This window comes from Staurois parvus, unplaced genomic scaffold, assembly GCF_062004578.1.
Source record: "Staurois parvus isolate SC_StPar_1 unplaced genomic scaffold, SC_StPar_1.0 ptg000013l, whole genome shotgun sequence".
NCBI lineage: Eukaryota > Metazoa > Chordata > Amphibia > Anura > Ranidae > Staurois > Staurois parvus.
Window position 1 is genome coordinate 5,294,735 of NW_028317809.1, and position 17,265 is coordinate 5,311,999.

The 17,265-nt window shown below is 42.9% G+C and overlaps 1 protein-coding gene and 1 pseudogene across 1 annotated transcript in view; one reads left to right on the forward strand and one right to left on the reverse strand.

Moving 5' to 3' along the window:
* Nucleotides 1-1,219: 1,219 nt before the first annotated feature.
* LOC149473585 (uncharacterized) lies at nucleotides 1,220-8,909 on the reverse strand (annotated as a pseudogene).
* Nucleotides 8,910-9,373: 464 nt separating this feature from the next.
* KCMF1 (potassium channel modulatory factor 1) overlaps nucleotides 9,374-17,265 on the forward strand; it is a 79,721-nt gene continuing 71,829 nt past the window's right edge. The window contains exon 1 of the mRNA XM_089675375.1: nucleotides 9,374-9,513. Coding sequence (XP_089531501.1) covers nucleotides 9,498-9,513 — 16 coding nt within the window. The 5' untranslated portion in view covers nucleotides 9,374-9,497. The remainder of the gene's footprint in view (nucleotides 9,514-17,265) is intronic.

A 17,265-nucleotide genomic window follows, 5' to 3' on the forward strand; every position in this document is an offset into this window, starting at 1 on the left:
CAATGATCCAAAACACACAGCAAAAAGCAACCCAGGCACTTTTGAAGGAAAAGAAGTGGAATATTCTGCAATGGCCAAGAGTCAATCACCTGATCTCAACCCAATTGAGCATGCATTTCACTTGTTGAAGGCAAAACAATGGCAGAAAGACCCACAAACAAAGAACAACTGAAGACAGCTTCAGTTAGAGCGTGGCAAAGCATCAGAAAATAGGAAACCCAGTCTTTGGTAATGTCCATGGGTTCCTGACTTTAGGCAGTCATTGCCAGTAAAGGATTCTCAACAAAATATTAAAAATGAACATTTTATTTATGATTATATTAGTTTGTCTAATTACATTTGAGCCCCTGAAAATGGAGGGCCTGTGTATAAAAATGGTTGCAGTTCCTAAAATTTGTACTTGATATTTATGTTCAACCCCTTGAATTAAAGCTGAAAGTCTGCTTTTCAAATTCATCTGGATTGTTTCGTTTTAATTTATTCTGGTGGCATACATAGCCAAAAGTATGAAAATTGTGCCTGTGTCCAAATATATATGGACTTAACTGTACATTCCACATTGATCCAGGGAATATTTGATTGCCTCTTGGGGGATCAGGAAGGAATTGTTTTCCCTGCAGGAGCAAATTGGATCTTGCTTTGCTGTGTTTTTTTTCCTTCCTCTGAATCAACTGTGGATATAGGATTATAACTTTTTTTTAATGGTTGAACTGGATGGACTTTTGTCTTTTTTCAGCCAGACTAAAGCTGGCCATACACTATACAATTTTCTGTCCAATTTCTGCCCAATTTCCTTTAGATTTACCTTCAACTATGTAGTGCAAAAGCCTGCCTAATTGGATACAATTGAAAATGTTGTTAGGTTTGAGCTCCTATTATATGGTTTTTGGTAAATCTAAACCGAAAATCTCAAGAAAATTGTATAATGTATGGCTAGCCTAACTATGTAAGAATTCTTCTACCAAAATGCTGTAAATTGCCTCCAGCATTGTTCCTGTTTCTTCTTGCTGGAGGCTGCCATTTTGCTGAGAGCCAGAGCCCCTGAACAGCAGTAAATCATAAAGGGGAACTAAATCCATTGATTTAACAGTTTCAAAAAACAGTTACATTCCTGGAATGCCGAGAAATGCTAACTGTCATATTTTTGTGTCCTCAACCAAACTGTTAAACCTTCAAATGTCTTGTGTCATTACTGATCACATTTGCAGAACCATGGCAGTTATAGATCAAACAGAAGTAGCTTCCTTGGCTGTAAAGGATAAGAGGGTTTATTTCACTTTAACCACTTGACCTCCAGAGGATTTACCCCCCTTAATGACCAGGCCTCTGTTTGCTACTCGGCGCTGCACTAATTCAACTGATAATTGCGTGGTCATGCAATGCTGCACCCAAACGAAATTGACGTCCTTTTTTTCACACAAATAGAGCTTTCTTTCGATGGTATTTGATCACCTGTGCGCTTTTTATTTTTCACGCTATAAACAAGAAAAGGCCAAAAATTTTGAAGAAAAACGATATTTTTTTACTTTAAGCTATAAAAAATATATAGTAAACTCAAAGTTAGTTATAAATTTAGGCCAAAATGTATTCTGCTACATGTTTTTGGTAAAAAAATGCCAATAGGTGTATATTGATTGCTTTGTGTGAAAGTTATAGCGTCTCCAAACTATGGTATAGATACTGCAATTTACACCATTTTTTTACTATACAGCGCTGCGCTAGTTTACTGGACAATTGTGCGGTCATGCAAAACGGTACATAAATGAAATTTACATCCTTTTTTCCCACAAATTGAGCTTTCTTTTGGTGGTATTTGATCGCCTGTGTGGTTTTTATTTTTTGCGCTATGAAAAAAAAGGCTGGCAATTTTGAGGAAAAAAACCAATATTTTGGACTTTTTGCTATAAAACATGTCCAGTAAAAAAAAAATGTAAAAATCAAATTTAGTCATAAATTTCTGCCAAAATGCATTCTGCAACATGTCTTTGCTAAAAAAAAAAACCCAATACGTGTAAATTAATTGGTTTACATGAAAGTTATAGCGTCTACAAATGGCGGGAAAGATACTGGGATTTTTAGTTTTTTTTTATACTAATAATGGCGGCGATCAGCGACTTATGGCGACAATCAGCGACTTATGGCGGGACTGCGGCGGACATTATGACATTGGGAGGTACTGACTTGGGGTCACTGACATCCCCAGTGAAACCAATACAATGATCAGTGCAAAAAAAAAAAACACTGACACTGTACTAATGGGACTGGGAAGGAAGGGGTTAAGTTTATAATTCAGGGAAAGGGTTAACTGTGTGAGGGGAGTGTTTTACTAGGGGGCGGGGGTGTGTACTGCAGGGAACACCGCTGATTGGGAGAGAGAAACTCTTCTGTCCCGATCAGTGTGTCCTGGAGCTCTCAGGGAACTGACAGAAAGCACAGCTACGGCAGCTGTGCTCCCTGTCAGCGATTGCCACCGATCGCCGGGACATAGCCGGTAACGACCGGCTGTGACCCGGCGACTGACATCCGCGGCTGTGATTGGTGGGACAGGCAGGGTGGCGGCGCGCCCCGCGCGCCCCCTACCTTTTTTAAAAACACGTTTTAAAACGTGGTTTTGCCCAGCCGTGCCGCCCTGCCGCTGTATTTCTACAGTGGCTGGGCGGCATGTGGTTAAAGGCTTATGGGCCTCTACAAGTTCGGCAGTGCCTAAAAATGCCTAACAATGGCGAGGAACTGAGCATGTGCAGAGCAGGGTGAGACAGTGTGTTATTGGATTTTACACATTATAGATACATAGTTTTAATTTTTAATTTTTTACGTAGCTATACTTGCAAAAAGGGCCAGTCTAAAATGATCTAGCAAGACCTAATTTTCTGACTAAAGTTCCACTTTAAGTCCTGCTAGATCACTTCATGCTGGCCCCTGTTGCAAATATAGCTATGTAAGACATTAAAAATAAGTGCCTTTACTGTTTAAAGTCCTGTCTACACTGGACTACAAATACACTGTCTTGCCCTGCTCTGCACATGCTCAAACACTTTCTATTCTCAGCACTGTGCCTAAAATCAGAGCCTCTAGAGGCCGATGAGCTGACAGCTTTACAGTGGTACTAAACCCCATCATTTTAACGGTTTCATATAACAGTTAAATTCCTGGCATGCCGGGAATGCTGTCACATTTGCTTGTGCTGTGAACCAAGCTGTCAAACCGTCAAATGGCTGGTGTCATAATTGATCATATGTGCAGCCCAATGGCAGTTGAAGATCAGAGGCTAAGATGGCAGCTTCCATGACTGAAAAGGATAGGAGGGTTTAGTTCTGCATTAAGATTTACTGTTGCTGAAAGGCGAAGAAAGCTACAGGAATGACACAGACTGTGCAGAGGGAACACAGACTAGGGAAGGAGAAAAGAAAAGCAGGAGAGCTAAGAGGACAAACTCTCCCTCCAAGGAGACACAAAAGAGTTAAACTTCCAAGGATAGTGTCTTATCTTATCTCCTTGATATTCTCTTCTTTATCCCTCAGCATCCTGTGAACTTTAGCACTGTAAAGCTTCTAACTGAGCCAAGACATACAATCAAGGCTGGAAATGTACATATTTTAATTGAAGAAGGCGACATACAGTTTTTGAGGCCAAGAAGAAGGGGAGAGATTCCAATAAGGAAATGACTGCTCTAGGCATCAACAAAATGGTGGCCTCCAGGAAGAAGAAACAAGAACAATGCTGGAGACAATTTACAGCACACACTAATTTTGGTAGCATAATCATTAATGTGGAATGTACACTCACCGGTCACTTTATTAGGTACACCTGTTCAATTGCTTGGTAACACAAATCGCTTATCAATTACATGGTAGCAACTCAATGCATTTAGGCATCTAGACATGGTGAAGACGACTTGCTGAAATTCAAACCAAGCATCAGAATGGGGAAAAAGGGAATTTAAGTGACTTTAAATGTGGCATGGTTGTTGGTGTCAGACGGTCTTGGTCTGAGTATTTCAAAAACTGTTGATGTACTAGGAATTTCACACACACCATCTCTAGGCTTTACAGAAAATGGTCTAAAAAAGAGAACATATCCAGTGAGGGGCAGTTGTGTGGAGTAAAATGCTTTGTTGATGTCAGAGGAGAATGGGCAGACTGGTTGGTGCGACATTCAGATGGTAGGGTAAGAATTTGGCGTAAACAACATGAAAGCATAAATCCATCCTGGCTTGTATCAACAGTTTAGGCTGGTGGTGGTGTAATGGTGTGGGGGATAATTTCTTGGCACTAGCAAGGTGTACCTAATAAAGTGGCCGTTGAGTGTATATGCTTTTCTTAAAGAACATTAATTCCTTTAGATTGTAAGCTCCATGAGCAGGGTCCTCTTATTCCCTCTGCATCATAGTTACATAATTAGTCTGGCTGAAAAAAAGACAAAAGTCCATCCAGTTCAACCATAGGAAAAAAAAAAAAAGTTATAATCCTATACCCACAGTTGATCCAGAGGAAGGCAAAAAACCCCCCCCCAGCAGAGCACGATCCAATTTGCTCCTGCTGGGAAAAAAATTCCTTCCTGATCCCCCGAGAGGCAATCAAATATTCCCTGTATCAACTTTACCTATAAATGTTAGTATCCAGTTATATTCTGTGTATCTAAGAAAGAATCCAGGCCTTTTTTGAAGCAATCCACTGAGCTGGCCAGAACCAACTCTTGAGGGAGTCTATTCCACATTTTCACGGCTCTCACTGTGAAGAAACCTTTTCGTGTTTGGAGATTATCTAAGTCTGCCCAATTATCCACCAAGTTGTCATTCATCCAGAATTCCTGGAGTTCTGTAAAATGCCTGATATTTTCAATTTTCTTTATTCTATTAGAAGCAACATCCAAAGTAGTGAGCTTTTTATTGTTCTCCACACCCTCCAAAACTTGGATGCCATTGTCACTTAGGTAGAGCTCACGCAGATGCACAAGACTCTTTAGGCCTTCAATCTTTGTAAGGCGATTACTCTGTACGCTCAGTACAGTGAGGTTACTTAGAGTTTCCATGTTCTGCAATTTGGTGATTTTGTTTTTACCAAGAAAAAGGCTGTCAGGATCTCTTAATGTATCTAGATTCTCAATCTCCCGGATACGGTTTGAGCCCAGTTCTAGCAAACGGAGCTTTGTTAAACTGTTGACATTCTCAACTCGGCTGATCTTGTTATTCACCAAATAGAGGCGATGTACCTGAGTCAATGGCTCTAGACCTTCAATACGTTTTAGAAGGTAAATGAATGGTCCAGAATTTGGAGTTGACTCAGGTTCTCCAGGTTCTGGATAATACAGATTTGATTGTCATAGAGGTCCTATTCATTCAATGACACCAACTGTTCCAAGTTCTCAATCACCTTTATAAGGTTTTGTCGCAAGGCACAGGGTCTTTACTTTTCTATGCACCACAAATCCCTGAATCTTTCCTATTCACATGTGGTTTAAGTCGACATCCTCAGCTTCAAGATCCAGGTTGATGGTCTCCAGGCTTACTGGTGTCTCTGAGTCATCTGCTGCCTCTTTGCCATTCTGCGCGTCTCCATCTTGAACAGCTTTCTTCTCCTTTATGTCATCATCTATAGATTCATCAAACTCTCTACGTTTATCCACTTCCATGTCCTGCACCTCTTCCCCGCAATACAGTATTGAACTGTATTGTAATTGTACTGTCCCCCTTTATATTGTACAGCGCTGTGCAAACAGTCAGCACTACATAAATCCTGTATAATAATAATAATAATAATAATAATATGTATTATTAAACTGGTATGGGTAAAGTTCCATTTAACCACTTCTGCCCCACCACAGTACATTACTGCGGCGGGGTGGCAGGTGCAGGCACAATCGCATACTGTATACAGTATATGCATGATTGGCCTTCTTCTTGGATTGAACACAGCACAAGTTTGGCAGCTGATCAGCTGTGTCCAATCACACACAGAGCTCTGTGTTTACACAACACAGAACTCTATGTACAGGGCACAGCGATCTGGCTGTTTTTCCCCCTGCAAAAAGGGAGGAAAAACAGACAGTAAAGCAAGAGCAGCACATATTACACATTAGGCACACTGCTAACCCTTTGATTGCCCCTTGTTGTTAACCCTTTCCCAGCCAGTGTCATTAGTACAGTGACAGTGCAGAGTATTAGCATTGATCACTGTATTAATGTTACTATTGATGTCAGTGTCTGTTAATCAGTTAGTGGTCCTCCCTGCCAGGGTCAGCTAGCGCTAGATTGCCACACTATCACAGTCCTGCTGATCATTGTCATTACCAGTATAGTGTACAGATGTCAGTATATATTCCATAGTTTGTAGACACTCTAACTTTCACACAAACCAAATAATATACACTTATTGGGATTTTTTTTTTTTTACCAAAGACATGTAGCATAATACATTTTGGCCTACATTTATGAAGAAATTAGATTTTTTTTTATTTTTCTATTGGATATATTTTATAACAGAAAGAAAATATTGTTTCTTTTTCTCAAGTTTTCTTTTTTTTTTTTTTCATTTATATAATAAAAAAAAAAAATCCAGTGGTGATCAAATATCACCAAAAGAAAGCTCTATTTGTGTGAAAACAATGATGTAAATTGTATTTGCCTACAGTGTTGCATGACTGTGCAACTGCCAGTTAAAGTAGCACAGTGCTGAATAGCACACAAAATGCCCTGGTCATGAAGGGGGTAAAACTTTCCAGAGGGCAAGTGGTTAAAAATGGAACTTTTAAAATAAAATTAAAGTGTTACTTAACCCCAGGCCCGGCATTCACTATATCTGGTCTCGCATGGTATACAGAACATGGCAATGCAATTATTTTAGTAAATATCAACTGCTAAATACCTTTTCTCATCAGCAGTTAGAGTAGACTTGTGACTTTTATCAGTGCCCAGCAGAGCATTGGTTAAAGCTTTAAGGCTGTAGGACCCCTGACCTCTGTCTGGACAGTGCTGATTGGCCCTGTGCTGATCACATACATCCTCCCCCCCAGAAAAAACCTCTATAGCATAAACACCAAACTGAGCATGTGCACCTCCTAGGGCTCTGTACTATCAGCAGATGGAGTGGCGACACTAGAAGGGGAGGATCAGAGAAGACAAGATCAAACAGCCTTTTTACACAATGCAGAGGATAAACCCTTTAGGTTCCACAGTGAGTATAACAAGCATGCTTTACAGCATATACAGACTGATTTTACTGTTGTGGGTTTAGTAACACTTTAAAGCTTGTAGGAGGAGTTTTCATTCTCCTCTGACTGTCCTATAGGGCTACATGACCCCTGACCCTCTGTCTGGACAGTGCTGATTGGCCCTGTGCTGATCACATGCACCCTCCCTAAAGAAAAACTCTCTAGCATAACCACCAAAATGAGAATGTGCAGAGTGATTCCTAGGACTCTGTAGTAACACTTTGTAGGGAGAGTTTTCATTCCCCTCTGACTGTTCTCTTAGTCTACATGACCCCTGACCCTCTGCCTGGGCAGTGCTGATTGGCCCTGTGTTGATCACATGCACCCACAATAAAAAAAAAGCTCCCTAGCATAAACACCAAACTGAGCATGTGCAGAGTGCCTCCTAGAGCTCTATAGTATCAACAGATGGATTGGGGACTGTAGAAGAAGGTGAAGATCAGGGATGACAGGATCAAACAGCTTTTTTATGCAATGCAGAGGACTAACCCCTTAGGTTCCACAGTGAGTATAACAAGCATGCTTTACTGCATGTAGACTGATTTTACTGTTGTGGGCTTAGTAACACTTTAAAGCTTGTAGGGGGAGTTTTCATTCTCCTCTGACTGTCCTATGGGGCTACATGACCCCTGCCCCTCTGTCTGGACAGTGCAGATTGGCCCTGTGCTGATCATATGCACCCTCAATAAAAAAAACTCTCTAGCATAACCACTAAAATGAGAATGTGCAGAGTGAATCCTAGGGCTCTGTACTATAAGCAAATGGATTGGGGACTGTGGAAGAAAGGGAGGATCAGAAAAGACAGGATCAAACAGCCTTTTTACAAAATGTGGAGGTTCCACAGTGAGTATAACAAGCATGCTATACTGCACATACAGAATAATTTTACTGTTGTGGGTTTAGTAACACTTTGATGCTTGTAGGGGAAGTTTTCATTCCCCTCTGACTGTTCTCTTAGTCTACATGACCCCTGACCCTCTGCCTGGGCAGTGCTGATTGGCCCTGTGTTGATCACATGCACCCACAATAAAAAAAAAGCTCCCTAGCATAAACACCAAACTGAGCATGTGCAGAGTGCCTCCTAGAGCTCTATAGTATCAACAGATGGATTGGGGACTGTAGAAGAAGGTGAAGATCAGGGATGACAGGATCAAACAGCTTTTTTATGCAACGCAGAGGACTAACCCCTTAGGTTCCACAGTGAGTATAACAAGCATGCTTTACTGCATGTAGACTGATTTTACTGTTGTGGGCTTAGTAACACTTTAAAGCTTGTAGGGGGAGTTTTCATTCTCCTCTGACTGTCCTATGGGGCTACATGACCCCTGCCCCTCTGTCTGGACAGTGCAGATTGGCCCTGTGCTGATCATATGCACCCTCAATAAAAAAAACTCTCTAGCATAACCACTAAAATGAGAATGTGCAGAGTGAATCCTAGGGCTCTGTACTATAAGCAAATGGATTGGGGACTGTGGAAGAAAGGGAGGATCAGAAAAGACAGGATCAAACAGCCTTTTTACAAAATGTGGAGGTTCCACAGTGAGTATAACAAGCATGCTATACTGCACATACAGAATAATTTTACTGTTGTGGGTTTAGTAACACTTTGATGCTTGTAGGGGAAGTTTTCATTCTCTTCTGACTGTTCTGAGTCTACATGACCACTGACCCTCTAACTGGACAGTGCTGATTGGCCCCATGCTGACCACATGCACCCACACCAAAAAAAGAAGCTCTCTAGCAAATACACCAAACTGAGCATGTGCAGAGTGCCTCCTAGAGCTCTGTAGTATCAGCAGATGGATTGGGGACTGTAGAAGAAGGGGAAGATCAGGGATGACAGGATCAAAGAGCTTTTTTATGCAATGCAGAGGATTTACCCCTTAGGTTCCAGAGTATAACAAGCATGCTTTACTGCATATAGACTGATTTTGCTGTTGTGGGTTTAGTAACACTTTAATGGCCCAAGGAATGGAACTATTGGTATACACTGAACTTCCTATGCAGAAGAAGTTGTTTACTCTGCACGTCGTGTATTGTTCAGGCCAGGACAGGGGTGTTGTGAGGGTGCCTGGTGTCAGGTGACAGAGGAAGGCTCCCCCATAGTATGGCCACCTATATAGGATATAGGTAGAAGAAGTATGTATGAGGTAGGCTGGTGTGGAGTGTGGTGTCAGGAGGAGGAAGAGGAGGAGGGTGTAGAGGAAGCACACACACACACTCACTGCTCTCTCACTAGGAGGAGGAGTCGGAGGAGCAGCTGCAGCGGCGGCGGCCTGAGCGATAGGATGTCCCGACATGAAGGTGAGTGGCGAGGGGAAGACACAGGCGACAATCCGCCGACTGAGCCCCCTTCCTCCGCCGTCTACACGCACGTCTCCCCGGGCAGGCCGGCCTGTCCGGACACTATACACAGTGCTGTGTTCTCAGGCCCCGGGCCTCCTGCTCCTCCCCCCCGGTGTAACCGGCTCCTCTTCCCCATTCCTGCAGGCCTCGTACTCCCGACGTGGAGCCCTCCCCTGTCACCCTCAGCCTTCACACCTGTCTCCCCTGGGCCTTGTTTTCCTCCCAGCTTCCTCCCCTCCCTCCGCACAGCTCCCGGGGACACCCTGACTTCCAGGCCGAGGCTTGAGGCCCTCAGCCAGTGGTCCGCCCCGGTGTCACTCAGTGACTTGACACACGTGTAGGGTGAGGGGGGGCCCTTGTCCGGGGCTGTGTGAGCAGGCAGGGGCCCATCAGGTGTGTGTGTGCGGTGCGGAGACGAGGGAGAGGCCTGGGAGGAGGGATTGCACTGTCATCCGAGGGAGGAGGAGGGGAGCTGTGTGGACACACACCGGCACAGGAGACTCTTCCTCATCCCCCAGCACTGAGGAGACAGGGGCACTTACTGCTTCCTGGCCAGCTCATCAGCATCACTGTGCACTGTAATGGTGGGATCATTGGGGGGACACCTGTGGATGTAGCTGGGCTCTGGGTCTGCAGGCAGGGGACACCTCTGTCAAACTTCACTACACTCCTTCACAGCTACAGGGCCTGGGGTTCTGCAGCTATAGATCAACTATGTTCAGACCCTGGGAGGTTGCTTGCTGGGAGTTACCGCACGTCAACAGAAACATACACGCGCTGTGTTCCCATCGTCGCTTTGTGACTTCATTTTACTGTATGCAATTTGACCAGATCATGGCTGGGGATCATCATTTCCATTGGGTTGATGTCATCGTAGATCCAGTCGCTAGACTTGCGTAGGCTTTAAATATGAGTATTGGCAATTTTTTATTGTTTTTTAATTTTTTTACAGATTTGGATATAGTTTCGAGGTCAGGATTTTAATGCTGTCTCTGTCCCTGTTAAAGTGGAACTTCACCCAAAAGGGGACGTTAAGCTTGTTTGCATCCCCCCCCCTTCCACTGCCACATTTGGCACCTTTTGGGGGGGAGCGGGTACATGGTTTTGACAGGTGCCCGCTCCCACTTTCAGTCAGATGTGCCGCTGCGATCTGAACCAGAATGTGGCCCCCCCTCCTCCCGAAGCCTTCTGGGAAACTTCACAGGTCCCAAAAGACTGCGGGACCATTCCCAAAGCGCAGTGCACATGTGCAGTAGGAGACTGGCTATGAAGCCACAAGGCTGTACTGCCGGTCTCCCTCCCTGAAAGGGTTCCACCCAAAAAGTGGAAGTCCCCCTTGTCTGCCTACCATCTCCGCTGCCACATTTGGCATCTTTTTGGGGGAGCGGGTACCTGGATTTGACAGGTACCCGCCCCCACTTCCAGTCAGATGCACCACAGAGATCTGAGCTGGAGGTTCAGCCCCCTCCTTTCCCCGCAGCTTTCTGGGACACTTTACAGGTCCCTGAAGACTGCAAAACCATTCCGAAAGCGCAGCACGCTGGGAAACCAGCAGTGAAGCCACAAGACTTTACTGCCAGTTTCCCTTACTTAAGATGCCGGCGCCTGCACCCAAAGCCAATAGAAGAATTGGCTCGGGTGAGGACATCACTGGATCCCTGGACAGGTAAATGTCCTTATAAAAGTCAGCAGCTACAGGATTTGTTGCTGCTGACTTTTAATTTTTTTTTTTTGTGGGGGGGGCCCTGGAGCTCCGTGTTAAGGATATTCCTGCTTTCTAAAGCTGACTATATATAGAGCTGAAGAAGAGAAATCTATAGTTAAATAGTGTAGGGAGCTGAAGAAGAGGAATCTATAGTTAAATAGTGTAGGGTGAGGAATCCTCGCTGCCTGGTGATTGAATTCTGACAGCCGTTGCCAGAATGGCTTCTGATTGGATCCAGCCACTGTTTGGCCGACAAATTTTCCACCTGGCTCCATCAATGTTTTTTTGTTGATTAAAGTGATTCTAAGGCTGAAGGATTTTACTACATTAAAGTGGTTTTAAACCCTTACATATACCCAGTGAAGTGACTGGCCTCAGGTGAAACACAGAGATAAAACATATCACCGTACATAAGTTGTACCTGTTTATCTGTACTTTTCTCTTCTCTACATTTTGTTCAAACTGCTGAATTCATAAAGATTGTCTGAGTGCAGAAAAAGGTGACGGAAAGCTAAAATTACATTCAGGAGAGCTCAGAGAGCTAATTGGGGGGAGGGAACACCCCCCCCCCCTTCACATTGCACACATGAACAGAGCTGAAGCTGTCACTCTGCTGGAGGTTCCTCCCGTCACTATTGCTTTCTTGATGTCAGAAGCAACTCATGCTGATAACAGAGTTATGAAGTACCAGTCTGAAATTACACTTTGTGCTCTGGATAGAGACAATTACACACTATAGAGGGATATGCTTTGTTCATATTTCATGTCCTGAGGTTTACAACCACTTTAAGGTAAAAAAAAAAAAATCTTCTGTATGCGTCACCCCCTTAGCCCTTCTTTATGCTTACCTGAACCCGATCCCTATTCAGCAATGTGCACAAAAGCAGTGGCTCTCTCAGCTCTCTTCTCATTGGCTCAGTTACAGCAGAAGAAGCCACTGACTCCCCCTGCTGTCAGTCATTACCAGTTAGGAGGTAATGGGGGCAGGGCCGAGCCAGCTCAGTGTGTCTATGGACACATAGAGCTGGCTCGAGAGTGAGCCCCTATGAGTTCCCCCATTGTAAGTGGCCTCCTAATGGGGAATTTGGAAGGGGGATGGAGCCAGGAGCACCAGCGGGGGACCCGAGAAGAGAAGGATCAGATCTGCTCTCTGTGGAAAACCAGTGTACAAAGCAGGTAAGTATGATACTCCCATAATGATATATATATTTTTTTTATTTTGTTTACAATCTTTTTAAGGTCCTTGTCAACCAGAATGCGTTGCAGGAATTCTGTGCTCCGTGCACATTTCCCGCACTGCGTTCAAAATGCACTGCAGTGACGATTTGCAGCAGATGCCAATACTAAGTTAATGATGCTCCAATCACAGGCCACAAAGTGCATTTGCCCACAACGGATCACACGGTACTTCCCATGTGATGTGGTTACAGTGAGTTTTGTAAAGTAGTGCACGCACTGCTTTTGGTGTGGTGCGGTTTCAGTCAATTTAAAATGAGTGGGCTGAATTACCACTGCACAGAACTGCATATCAATCACACAGGAACGTACAGCGCATTCTGTGTGATTCCTGGTGTCACCAGCCTTAAAGGATGTTGGACAGGAGGGTGCAGACAGGGCCACCCATGGATCACATTTAGGCCGATTCATCAGGAACTGGCAGACATTCTTTTGTGAATGGCTAACTTTATTGTTCTGATTACCAATGTCACAAGAATTGAAAGTGAAAGTAAATCCAAAATGTTGAGCTACTGACAGAACAAAGATGGGAAGTCTTCCAATGGGTGCACTTGTTCTTGTGACAAAGAGGGCTTTCCTTCACATTGGAAAGAGATCCTCTCACTTCCTGTCAATATGCTATCTGCAGGATAGGAAGTAAAAGGAAATCTCCCTAATGAGACACGTGGCAAAAAAAAACCTGCCCCTGATTTTAATACTTCCCTATTCTTTCCAAAATGGAAAAAAGTTTTGACCTTGGGTATACTTTATTTCAAAAGGTGCTTGGATTTTATTTTTAATTTGCAACTTTCATTAAAATAATATTTAATGGTATCTTGAAGGTCTTTGTTTAGGCACTTCGTCTTGTGCTGCTGTGTTGTCACCCTGTCACTGTACCCCTACTTGAAATAAGTGGCTGTGTTTAACCGCTTCTCGACTGCCCTATAGCAGAAATACTGCTACAGGGCAGCACGGGTGCGCAAAATTGCGTGTATATATATACGCTTTTGCATTTTCTAATAGGAGGCGTGCCCTACCCATGCCGCCATTCACGGCCGCAGCTGTCAGTCACTGGGTCCCGGCCAGTGATTACTCGCCGACACCTGGTGATTGCTGAGCATCTTCGACAGGGAGAACTGTTTGTAAACAAAACAGTTTCCTCCCTGTCAGCTTGTGCACACTGCTTTGCATTGCTGTGCACAGACATGCAAAGCAATGTGCTTACAGTGAAGGACACAGCACATAGTAAAACAGCACACAGTTAACCCTTTGATTGCCCATTACGTTAGCCCCTTCTTGCCCAGTGCCATTAGTACAGTGTCAGTGTTTTTTTTTTTTTTTTTTTTTTTTTTTTTTTAGCACTGATCACAGTATTGGTGTCAGTGACAACAAGTCAGTTCCCCCCAGTGTTAGAATGCCTGCCGCAGTCCCGCTATAAGTCGCTGATCGCTGCCATTACTCGTAAATAAAAACAAAATCCTAGTATATATATTGCCGTTTGTAAACACTATAACTTTCACATAAACCAATTAATTTACATGTACTGGGATTTGTTTTAGCAAAGACATGTAGCAGAATACATTTTGGCCTAAATTTGCCGAAATGTGAATTTTTTTTTTTTTTTTTTTTTTACTGGACATGTTTAATAGCAAAAAGCCAAAAATATTGCTTATTTTCCTCAAAATTGTTCGCCTGTGGTTTTTTTTTTTATTTTTTGCGCTTAAAAAAAAAAAAGACCATCAAATACCACCGAAAGCTCAATTCGTGGGGAAAAAACCCCTATAAATTTCATTTGGGTGCAGCATTGCATGATCGCGCAATTGTCAGTTAAAGTAACGCCACGCCATAACACAAAAAATGGCCTGGTCAGGAAGGGGGGTAAATCCTCTGGAGGGCAAGTGGTTAAACATATCACACAGGCAAGCTGCTTCAGAATAACGATGTATAGCCAACAGTAAGGCTCGCCATACACTGTACAATTTTCTTAGTTTTTTGACAAATTTCTGCCCAGTTTCCTTTAGATTTACCTTCCACTATGTAGTGCAAGGGCCTGCCTAATTAGATACAATTGAAAGTGTTGTTTAGCTTTGACCTCATATTATGTGGATCTTGGTAAATGTAAAGCATAAATCTCAGGAACATTGTATAATGTATGGCCAGCCTAAAGCAGGTGCATGTGAACAGGAAGTGGCTGCCGGTGATCTGCAGGATACCTGAAAAAAAGTGGAATTTAGTGTTTGGAGGAAAAACATAATTGTTTATGATGCAGAGTGCTTTAGCAAACTAGAAAATGGTTTGCATCTACTTTAATGTTGAAGTCTGGGAATAAATAAAATACTTAACATTATTACCCCACCCAGCTGATGCAGAATGATCTAATACAGAGGAATACTTGCTTTACTCCACAGTCACACGATAGGCACACCTGTGTTGTCATGTACAATACAGGACCCATGATAGCCACTGATTTTGCATTGCACACAGCAACTGCAAGAGCGGGAGAAACAAGACCAGCCAAAAGACTGATAAGAAGAGCAGCTTTTAGGAATTGTCACAACTGAAACAAGCCAGGAGGAAGACTGTGATTCATGGTTTAGGGTAAGTATTCCTCTCTTAGATCATCCCATATTAAAATCTACATCATATATCTCATCACCTAGGGAGGGGGAATAACAAGGAGATTTAATGTATGTCAGGCTTTTTAAATGACTACAGGAATTTTTTTTTTTTTTTTTTTTTAAGAAGGGTAAGTTACCTCTAATGATGATTGTCCTATGTCCAGCCTAATGCTGTTTACTGTACAGATCTAAAGCTTGGTATGCATAGATCCCCGCATCCATAGATGATGTAGATGCAGGGAATCTCTCCTGCCGTTCTGTTGTATTCTGACCCCCCCCCCCCTTTCTGAATTCACAGATCAGTGCTGGGGCCATTGGATGTATGTGCTGATCGAATTCTGGATCCTGATTTTCCAACAGGACCGTTTAACTGAATGGGATAATGTTTTTTTAGGCTGTGTTTACGCTAGATGTATGCTACAATTATCTGGTTTAGTGTGCGGTCTAGAGTCCACTGTGTATTGGTGGTGCCATGCAATTTTACAATTTCAAGATGCTCTTATCTTTTTTTTTTTTATTTTCTTTATTGGAATTCGAAAATTACTTTTTCTTATCTGTTCACCACAGTGGTGCGATGACCAACATTGACATCAGGTGAGTTCTTGTGCATTGCTGAAAAATGCAGCATGTCTGCATTTACCGCAACACACTGCAACTCTCATGCAGGCAGCATTGGAGTGTGAACAGGGCACATGTTTTAAGGTACAGGTTAGTGTCCTTTCTGTGTTGGCTTTGGGGAATGGTGCCTTTGTTTTAGTTAAGTTTCATTCATCTGCTGTGTCTGCGTTTTTCCACACTACACAGCAACATCACGCAAGAGTTGTGGTGCAAAAAGGACACTTAGAAAACAATTGTTTTCTGTGTGCCCTTGTGGTGACAATCCACTCTGGATTACACCGTGTGAATGGGCCCATGTCAAATTACAAACTGCCTTGCTATCTGTGAATGTATGAGGGTTAAAGCAATACTAAATGTTTTAATTTTTTTTTTTCTGTAAAATAACAAATATGTTTATACTTGCCTGCTGTGTGCAGTTTTGCACAGAGAAGCCTGGATTCTCCTCTTCTTGGGTCCCCTGCTGCTGCTCGTGGCTGCTCCTTTCTTTTGGGTACCCTCGTAGCAAGCAGCTTGCTATGGGGGCAGCGACTGATCCTTGTATCCATTCACACATCAAGCCGCGGCCCGGCCTTGCCCCCTCTCCTCATTGGCTGGCTGTGATTGACAGCATTGGGGGGCCAATGGCTCCTGCTTGCTGTCCCAGTCAATGAGGAGGCAGAGACCTGGAACAGCCTAGGATGTTGTGCACATCCATGAATCGCAATCGGGCTCAGGTAAGTATTGGGGGGGTAGGTATATGGCTGCATACTTTCACTGTATGACACCCAGAACTCTGTTACAACAGTGTAGTATCCAGGATGAACAGAATCAACATTTGTGCAGTGAGCTGGGCATGGGCTATTCAGCATTAGAGGTACCTTTTGGATCTTTGGCTAGTCTAAAAAAAAAAAAGAGAGAAAATTACCAAGTTCTATTTTAAGTTAAAAAAAAAAAAAAAAAAGTAAGTCCGTTTCTAGACTTTGATGATGTTTATTGTCAAAGGATCGAAGAGCACATACTCATGGAGATATTGGAATATAAACGTAAAGAAATGAACGTGCTAAGAAAAAACAAAAGCTTGTGATAATGATTGGTTTTTTTTTTTTTTTTATACAAATGTTCGTCTTTTAGAAATCTGCAACCAATTTCTTCAGTGGGCCTGATCAACCAATTCTGTACTTGTTTCACAAGGTGTGCAGTTTAGTATAACCATAAGACTGCATTCACACCTGAGCGTTTTGTAGCATGAATCTCAAAGCTCCAAAACGCTCAGGGGAAAAAAAATCAATATTATTCTGTGGAGATGGTTTACATCTCCACTCCAAGTCACCTGAAGCAGGACGCCCGAAGCTCAAAAATGTTTTGGAGCTACTTTTTGTAGCTCCATTTGGGCAGATGTGCACATTTTTGGCGCGTTTCTTTCCCATAGAAACGCGCAATTGGAGCGTTTGCGTGCGTTTTGTGTGATTTTCTTTTTTTTTTTCCCTGCTCAATTTAAAATATGTAGAAAAAAAAAAAAATTAATAGTATATGAAAAAATAAATGCACATATAAATGCACATGAAAAATCCTAAA